General features: G+C 43.3%; 1 protein-coding gene across 1 annotated transcript in view; it reads right to left on the reverse strand.

Moving 5' to 3' along the window:
• Positions 1-7,104, reverse strand: part of Dcps (decapping enzyme, scavenger) — a 53,582-nt gene extending 46,478 nt beyond the window's left edge. Inside the window, exons 1-2 of the mRNA XM_076924609.1 lie at positions 6,832-7,104; positions 2,239-2,413 (exon numbers count right to left, since the gene is read on the reverse strand). Of these exons, the coding sequence (XP_076780724.1) occupies positions 2,239-2,413; positions 6,832-7,029 (373 nt within the window). The 5' untranslated portion in view covers positions 7,030-7,104. The remainder of the gene's footprint in view (positions 1-2,238; positions 2,414-6,831) is intronic.
• Positions 7,105-10,296: the final 3,192 nt, after the last annotated feature.

Below are 10,296 nucleotides of genomic sequence, written 5' to 3' on the forward strand. Positions count from 1 at the left end.
TATAGAAGGAATTTGCCAACTTACGATTTATAAAGTCACCCATGGACAGGATAAATAATGCAACAAGGGAGAAACACAGATCAGGCCCTGAACCCAACTGTTTTGACTTCCGAATCTCCAGACCGGGACTAGATAGGGAAGGCAAGCCCTCAAAACACAGCACATGTGCTAAAGAGGCAGGGAAAAAAAGAGCTCCCATCCCAGGCTCCTGGGTAGGTACGGGTGATCCTGGAAAAAGGGTTATGGAGATACATGGGACTGGGTGGGGAGAAGCCCTCACCAACTGCCACTTTCAATACTCATCCTGAATGAAAGGCAGAGGGCAGTGGTCACTATCACTTATGTGCAGTGTCACAGAAGTGCTATGGTGGGGTCAGGGGCGGTGGGGAAGACTTTGTGAATGCACCAGGGTTGATCTCGGCACAGAACCTTGGGAATTCTGGCTATGAATGAGGATGTCAGGGGAAGAACTGGGAGGAGAGAAATGGAAAGACAATAAGCAATGGCCTAGGTCTGTAGTCTGGTGGCTTCTGTCAGCCAGGCCTGGCTACAGTGCCTTCTGTCATGCTGCTGCTGCCCCAAGTCAAAGAATACATTTGCTTAAAGGTCAACACTTTTAAGAAAATAAATATGGCTGTCCCTTTCCATCAACTTAAACTGAAAAATCTGGCTATCTTTCAGTGAAAAACAGGATCTTGTGCTGTCTGCTCTGAAAGGTTCGCTTGTCTTACATCAAGTGATCACTTGTATTTCCGAAGAACAACAATAACCCTCAGTTATAGAGCTGTAGAAAATACGATTAAAGATGACAATGGAACAGGATATCTGCAAAGCCAAATTGTTCTTAAATGCTGAGGGGAAAAATCAGAATACACCACATAAGGATGTGAACAAATCACTATGCGTCCAAAACATTCTAGAATTTCCTGGTTGGGAACCATGAAGGTCAGCCCATTTCCCTCGTACATTGCCTACAAAATCTTGGGATATTATGTCTTTCTTGAAGCATGGAATGATTTACCTTTTTGGTAAATTAAAAAATACTTTCAAGGCTAGAGAGAGGGTTCAGTATTTAAGCAATGGCTGCCCTTCCAGTAGACTCAAGTTCAATTCCTAGTTCCCACATAGCAGCTCTTAAGCCTCTGTCACTCCAGTCCCGGGGGACCCAACACTCTCTCCTGAGCTCCATGGGCACTGCATACACATCGTGTACAGTCATACATGCACACTCCCACACACACACCCACACAAATATTTTCAATCAAAACCAAATTTCTCTTAGCCATATGTTCCTGCTTTACTCAAATTCATCCTGCTTGAGCACACTGTGTGCCTCTTCTAGCAGAACGTGGGAGTCTTCAGGGAATAATGACCTGTACAGCACCCAGCACGTGACACACGAGACACGGCATACGGTGTCGGAGTGTGGTGAGATCTCAGCGCACTGAAATACTTCCATTGCCTGCCACCTATTGCTGTGTGAGTTTGAACTGGTTACTTAGCTTTCCAAACCTCAGTTTCCTCACCTGTAAAGTCCTCTCACAGTCGTGCTATTCTATGAATTAAATGTATTAAAACCTACATCCTGGGCTGGGGAGATGGCTCAGAGGTTGAGAGCACTGGCAGGTCTTCCAGGGGTCCTGGGTTCAGTTCCCAGCAACCACATGGTGGCTCACAACCATCTGTGATGAGATATGGTACCCTCTTCTGGCCTGCAGACATACATGCAGGCAGAATGCTGTATACATAATAAATAAACCAATCTTTAAAAATAAAACAAAACAAACAAATAAAAAAAACCCCTACATCCTGAGTTAGTATCATAGTAGGGGGTTTTAAAAGTGTTGGAAATGATCAGTTATGCTCATTAACAGATGAATTTATTATTCTATCCCATGGATCACACTTATTCCCCCAAATATACTGGGCCTGGAAGGATTTCTCAACCTTAACATTCATGGCAATTCTGTCGTGGTAGCACATCCTGTACACTGTGGGATGTTTCATAGCAAGCCCATCCTTTAAATACCAGATGTCAGTAGCACATACACATTCAGTTCCAACAACCAAACTTGTCTTGAGAGATTGCCAGGTTCTCTGGAGGGAAGCAGCTTCCCTCTTCCCCTTAGAGCCAACTGCACTACAATTTTCAGATTTGAAAGCGTCTATTCACCACAGCCCTTAGTCTCAACACCCGCTTCGCCCCACATGCAGCCACTGCAGCCACCATTTGCTCACCACTCAGATGCCGTGGAGGAAGCAGGTTATAGGTGCTGTAGATATCATTGGAGAATTGCAGCTTGAGCTCAGGGCTCCCCGTTAGGAGCTGCGCCACGTGCTCCACCTGAAATGGTGTCTTCTCCAGGATGACAACCGCATCTTCTCCATGAGTATCCCCAGAGTCCTCATTCACCTGCGGGCAGAGATATCATCCGTGGCACCACTAGAAAAAGCCTGCAGAGTACACGTAGAAGCTTCCAGAGTCTCGGAAATCCCAGCACTTGGGGGCTAGGGAAATACTTCTGTTAATAAAATGCATTTCATGCAAGCATGAGGACCTGAGTGTCCATTTACTAGAACCCATGTGAAAAAGCTGGCTGTCAGAGAGATCCTGTCTGGAAAACCTGGAGAGGGGGTGGTGGGGGAAGGGGTGGTGGGGTGTTGTTACTTAAAATCCCAGAACTGGGAAGGCAAAGATAAGTGGACTCCTGGGGCAAGCTGGCCTTGTGCCAAAAAGCAACACAAGTAATAAACAAGACAGAAACAATACCTGAGGTTACACACCACATTCACACACAAACACACACACACACACACACACACACACACACACACAAAGATTTAAAAAAAAAAAAATCCCAGCACTTGTGATTCCAGGGTCTGTTAAAGCACAGCCCCTGCATTTGCTGGCTGCCTTCTGAGGAAGTACAGCACTCACTTTCCTTCTCCCAGGAAAGGCATCTTAATCTAAATCCTTGTGGAAATTCTCAGACTTTTCTTTACACACACACACACACACACACACACACACACACAAAGTTTCTCAGCTGTTGTCTTAGGGTTTTGCCACTGTGAACAGACACCATGACCAAGACAACTCTTATAAAGGACAACATTTAAGTGGGGCTGGCTTACAGGTTCAGAGGTTCAGTCCGTTATCATCAAGGCAGGAGCATGGCAGCATCCAGGCAGGCATGGTGCAGGAGGAGCTGAGAGTTCTATATCTCCTTTCAAAGGCAAACAGAAGACCGGCTTCCAGGCAGCTAGGATGAGGGTCTTAAAACCCATACCCACAGTAGTGACACACCTACTCCAACAAGGCCACATCTAATAGTGCCCCTCCCTAGGCCAAGCATATGTAAACCATCACAACTGTCATCTATTTTAGGTTTACAAGAGTCCAGCCAAACTCTTACTGTAGAAAAAAAGGACAAAGAAACTAAGATTCACACTAGAGAAATTAGTGACTTATCCAAGGTGACATCAACAGTATCAGTTTGGAGATTAGAAGCCATGTCTCCCCACTAACCTCTAGCTAGAAGTCTCTCAGGCCTAAAGTCTTCAGCAAGTGATACATACTAAAGACAAAAGGGCTAAAGAAAACCAGACGGGACCTAACAAAAGACAAGAGACACAGAGAGACACTGAAGCTGTGTCCCCTGATCCTCCCGAATGTGAGCTCTTGCATGTGACTCTTGGACACAGCTTTGTGTACATGTGTGTAGTGAATGTAGATGCTTGTGAGGGGGCTTGTGCATACAAGTGCATGCATGTCTGTGTGGAGGCCAGAAGTCAAGGTTGTGTGTGCTGTTTTGAATATGTTTGGCCCATGGAGTGGCACTATTTAGAGGTGTGACCTTGTTGGAGTATGTGCATCACTGTGGGGGTGGGCTTTAAGACCCTCATCCTAGCTGCCCGGAAGCCAGTCTTCTGTTTGCCTTTGAAAGGAGATGTAGAACTCTCAGCTCCTCCAGCACCATACCTGCCTAGATGCTGCCATGCTCCTGCCTTGATGATAACGGACTGAACCTCTGAACCTGTAAGCCAGACCCAATTAAATGTTATCCTTTATAAGAGCTGCCTTGGTCTGGGCAGTGGTGGTGCACGCCTTTAATCCCAGCACTTGGGAGACAGAGGCAGGTGATTTCTGAGTTCGAGGCCAGCCTGGTCTACAGAGTGAATTCCAGGACAGCCTGGGCTACACAGAGAAACCTTGTCTCAAAAAACAAACAAACAAACAAAAAAAGTTGCCTTGGTCATGGTGTCTGTTCACAGCAGTAAAACCCAAACTAAGACACTGAGTGTCTTCCTCAATTGCTTTCTAGCAAATATATTACATTTGAGGTAGTATCTGTTACTGAACCTAGAGCTCACCAATTCACCTAGTCTATGAGCTCCAGATATCTGCCTATTTCCCTTACCACCAGCCCACCCCACATACACTAGAGTTACAACAGGACACATCATACCCAGATTTGTATATAGGTTCTGGGAATCCACTTGCGCTTCAGACACTTCACTGACTGAACCATCTCCTTGCCCCAGGAACAACTTCTTAAAACTGTGTGAGTTTCACAGGCAGAAAACATTACAGAAAACTGTAGCAGATCAAAGTACAAAAATAAGTGACTGTGTGGTATCCAGATCCAACTGATAGGACACAACTCCTTCATCTAAGGCTCCAGGGTCAGAGTGGAAAGACTGTTAAGAGCCAGAAGAACAGAGAGTTTTCTGTGAGACTATGTCTCTAGGAATGTCTCATCAACATGGCTGCCTCAACAAGACCCGGACATGGAAGGCATCAACAGACATGAAAGGGGGAACTCTCATGGGGGCTCAACCCTAGACTAAGGACAGCAACTAATGAATGCTGACAGCAGGCATCATAGTCTTCCCCTCAAAAGAATCTCCAAACTGATTATCCAGTACCAAGTAACTGTATGTATATATGTATTTATGTATATATGTATATATGTATGTATGTGTGTGTATATATACACATATATATGTATGTGTGTATATATATATATACACACACATACATGTAACTATTTGGATTAAGCAAGTTGTATTTATGTATTTAGTAATACACACACACACATATATATATGTATGTATGTATATATATATATATATATATGTTTATGTGGGTTACAAATCACATAACTAAATATGATTTCCAAGCACACAAGGACTAGACATTAATTCACAATCAAATACATGAGTTGGGAGTATTTTTGGCAGTGCTCACCTGTGCTGCAATGCAGATTTACCATGGTCTCAGATCTAACCACATATCATATACACACTTTGTACTGTCCATGTCGTTAAACCAGGCAGCACCAACAAATCCTGCCTGAAACGCCTTGGCTCAGATCCAAGATTACCATGCCTTATGAACTGAAATTCCTTCTCTGAACATACAGTGTTCTGCTCTTTAAATGGCGTAACTACAGAAAACAAAAATGTAGTATTTCCCTACCATTATTTTTCAGCATACAAGGGTACTGGTCACACAAGCCTGACAACCTGAGTTCAAGTCCCTGGAACCCATGCACAGGTATAAGAAGAAAGGCATCTCCACAAAGTTGTTCTTGTACTGTCACATGTATGCCATGGTGTGCCTCCCTCAGAAATAAAGTGCTGTTTGAGTTGCTGAGTTTCATTTTTAAAATATTCATTGTTAAATGAATATGGCTTGGGATTAGGAGAGAATTTTCAACGGTTTCTGAAATGGTACCCGTCAGGCTCAAAACGGGACAAATGGTTAAGTGCAGTGATCCTAAGTCTGCCACTTTGTACTACCTATTAATACAAAGTAGCATTCTCGGCACTATTATTAAATGAAAATATTGATCAACTCTGAAAAATGCTCAAAAATGCTTTATATTTATCTATATCAACCAAGAGCTCATTCTTTATAAGCAAGCACATCCATGTTGTTAGCATGCAAATTTGTTTACATCTTTAATGAAAAACATAAGTACACCAATGATATATATAATTTATAGTATATATGCATATATAGTATATATTATATATGCATGTGTATATACGTGTGTATATATATGTGTGTATATATATATGTATATATATATATATATATATATATATATATATATATATATATATGCATGCCTATATACCCAGGGTTGTGTAAAACTTTCTTAGCAGAATAAATTCACAAGTGGAAAAGTTTCAAGCAGCCCATTCTAGAGAAACCTCTTTATGTATCTGCCTTGACTAATAGTTGCCTCAGTAGTTTGGGATGGTCTCCAACGCCCCTCCGCTCCTGATAGACAGCTAAGCACAATGTGTGTAGAGCCTGCTGAGTCCTCGGTAGTTTGCAATCCAGGAGACCCAGAACAGGGACAATCGTCTCCACATGCCATTGGCATGCCTGGGTCCCCCTCAGACACCAGAGCGCACAGCACGCGGAAAGGGTTAACAAGTTAAGCTGAAATCACATAAAGCAGGGACCACATCTCGAAGTTATCTCCGTATTTCCAGAGACAGGACGCAGACCAAACATCTGCCGAGTTCCTGGAGTCTTCATACGTAACATAAATGACGATGAATAGCTTGGGGAGTTTAACACGTGATTTTTAAACTGGCATCTATTTCTAGGGAAGGAGCAATTGGGGCAATTAGACCTAGATATGTGCATTCCTTTAATTACACAGCAAGCTTGTCGCTCCATGTATCATAGTGGTGGCACACTCCACCTTCCCCGAATAACGTGACTGGTAGTTCCCGGAAAAGAAACAAATCCGCTTCTGTCACGAAGATTGGTCCCCTCCTTCCCGCGTCCCCCGGGGTGTTTAATGGTACCTTCCCGTGCAGGAAAATAATTTTGTCCCGCGCAGACTCCCTCAGCACTTTTTGTACTCTAAAGCCGGAGAACGGTAAGCGGACAGGGGCAGAGGTACCATTGCCAACGCCTGCTTCCTTCTCCTCTGTGCCAGGGGTTTCTGCCTCCTCTGCCTCCTGTTCGCGCTTTCTCTTAAGCTGAGGCGCTGTATCCGCCATGCTGCCTGGGAAGAACGGTACCCGCCTGCACGCAGGAGCCGCCGCCCACGCCCCTTGCGGTCCTTCCTCACAGCCTGTCGGGGATTGGACTTCAACTCCCGGCATGCTCCGCGCAGGCACGGCCGCTACTCCATTTCCCGGCATGCTTTAAGTTGTAGTCTTTTTGTGCAGGTTTTGCATCTGTTGGTTGAGGGTCTTCCAATACCTTTACGGAGGGGCAAATTTAATTGTTGCCTGGCAGACGGTGAGGAAGGGTAAGGGGCGAGGTCCTAACGAGGTGGAGTAAAGTGGTGTGTTAGTGAAAAGGCCCACCTTAGCCCAGCGCCTGGGATGGGAAACCGAAAACACTTTTGGGTTCTGTTTGATGGACACACAGTTGTTGAACAGTGACGTTTTACATTACCATCCCTACCCAGGAGTAGGCGTGGAAGGAATGTTTTTTTTTTTTTTTTTTTTTTAAACAAATCTACAAGGCATTTTATTTCTTGGTTTTTGTTGTTTTCAGACAGGGTTTCTGTATGAACCTGGCTGTCCTGGAACTCACTCTGTAGACCAGGCTGGCCTCAAACTCACAGAGATCCACTTGCCTCTGTGTCCACTGCTAAGATTAAAGGCTTATGCCACCACCGTCTGGCTTGGTTTTTTTTTTTTTTTTTTTTTTTTTTTTAATTTTTCAGACAAATGTAATGGATGTAGCACAACTTTTTCAGTTTTTAATACTAACAAGATGCAGTTTTTCTGTCCCCTCCCTTTTTTTTTTAAAGTTAGCAACAAAGTCCACCATGTTTTAATAATAGACTGAGTTTGGAATAGAAACATGAGTTGGGTATGACTGTTAAGTACAGGAACTTATTGGGGGACCTGGAAGTTGGTATAATTATTTGCAAGCTGTCACTTGTCCACATGCTTCCTGACCTTCTAGGAATATATAATATGAGGTTATCAATTATGTGCAAGACCAGAAAGAGATGTCCCACAAGGCCACAAGGCCAATGGCAGCAACTAGACCTACTCAGTTCCAGGACATTGTTCTTATGAACATTTCTGAGCATTTTTCCAACTCAGAAAAATGAGAGAAAAAGGCCAAGCATGACAAAGCATGTTTAACGCCAGCACTTCGCAAGGCAGGGACAAACAGATTGCCAGACTTCCTGCCAGAGGTACACAGGACCCTGTTTCTTGGAAAACATTAGACTGAGTATTTGTAGCCAAATGAGGAAGGAAACTGTAAGTTCCAAATTGTAGGTATGTAATGTCAAAACTGAAGTTTGCACTTTAGTACTAGATACAGCTTGCTTGCTCTCTTTCTCTTGACAAGGTCTCACTAGTAGCCCTGACCTACCTGGTCCTGGAATTAGATATGTGTGACTGGGCTGGCCTTGAACTCAGAGGTCTTCCAGCCCCTGCTCCTGAGTTCCATACTCAGCTCCAACATACTTTAAAATAAGTTTATTCTTATTAAACTTAGAATGATAGTTTTATATGAATTTGAGAATAGTGATTAGTTATATAGCGTTCTTTCATTCTAAATCTGCTTTGCTGGAATCTTTGGTGAGGGATTTTGTGTTAGATGTGTGTGCACATGTGTGTTAGATGTGTGTGCACATGTGTTCAGTGAGCATTGACCCTTGAGCAGTTAAGCACGTGCTCTGCCAGGGAAATACATCCCAAGTCCTTGAGTAGGCTTCCAACTTCTGGAGACAGAAACCAAGTCAATTGCTTATTGAACTACACCAGAGGTGCCTGGGTGGATTCCTGTCTTGATATCCCTGGTCCTTGCAGAAAGTGATGTTCTTTACTCTCCATGTTCCTACGTGTTACGCATGAGCTTGCTGGAGTAGAAATCCTAAGTAAAGGGGCTTTATAAAGTGCTGACTTGGGGCTGCTATTGTATCTTGCTGTTTGAACAGCAAGCAGTAACAGTGCCCTTTGGTGAATTTAGCTGTTTTTTAGATTGCTTCTCCTAAATTATCATGGAATGAATGATATACTCAGAAAAAAAAAAAACCTATTGTTTCTTAAATTATTTCAGAGACCATTCTAAATCTGAAACAATTATAAATGTGGTGAGTTGGTGTTTGTGTTTTGGTTCTTTGACACAGGCTGGCTTCACACTGAACCCACCAGGAGTACATACACTATAATACTTTATTTTTGTTTGGAGTATTCATTCATTCATTTACTATGTGTGTAAAAATAATGATAAAATATCCCTTTACAACTTAGAGGGGGGACAAAAACTATTTGTAAGAAAATGATTTTGAGCCGGGCGGTGGTGGTACACGCCTTTAATTCCAGCACTTGGGAGGCAGAGGCAGGCAGATTTCTGAGTTTGAGGCCAGCCTGGTCTACAGAGTGAGTTCCAGGACAGCCAGGGCTACACAGAGAAACCCCGTCTCGGAAAAAAACCAAAAAAAAAAAAAAAAAAAGAAAGAAAGATGATTTTGTACATGAGATAAAACATTATCAATTTAACTTTTAAAGATTAGTTCTACCACCCATTTCTTTAAAATTGTCTTATTTATTTCCAGTCAACACCAAATTTTATTTATATATACTCAAGCCAAAAAGAAAAGCCATGCTATCCAATAAGGGTGGTATAAGAAAGAAGTCATCCCACATTACTGGTCACAGCCCATTGGTTGGCCACCTACACACCAAGGCTTAAGAACCTCTGTGTGTCTCCACTAGACAGAAAGCTGAAGGAACACATGGATAAGACAATACAGGGCAAGAAAAGCTGCCCAGCAGAGAAGTCCCAAAAGTCAAGCCAGAGTTTATAAATAATTAAAACAAGCCAAACTTCTGGGCATGGATGGTGGCATGGGCCTGAAATTCCAGCACATGGGAGGCAGAGGCAGGAGAACCATGAAAGAAGGCCAGCCTGGGATTCATGGAGAGGCTCTATCTCAGACCATGTCAGCATGCACGCATGTGCGCTTGCATGCACACACACACACACACACACACACCGATTTTTCTGTTGTATTCCTGAAAAAAAAATCTACTGAGGAAAGACATTTATGGCAGTCTGTGAACTTTGGACTGAAGAGGAGGCTCAGCAAGGTTAAATGTTTGCTTGCCACATGAGCCTGGTGACCTGAATTCCATCCCCAGAACCCATGTTATTGGAGAACTGACTTGGAAAAGTTGTCTTCTGACCTCCACATATGTGCTGAGGTATGGCACAAGCACACACGAACGAACACACACACACACACACACACACACACACACACACACGATATTAATAACAGACATGTTTAA

Source organism: Arvicanthis niloticus, chromosome 26 (genome assembly GCF_011762505.2).
Source record: "Arvicanthis niloticus isolate mArvNil1 chromosome 26, mArvNil1.pat.X, whole genome shotgun sequence".
Taxonomy (NCBI): Eukaryota; Metazoa; Chordata; class Mammalia; order Rodentia; family Muridae; genus Arvicanthis; species Arvicanthis niloticus.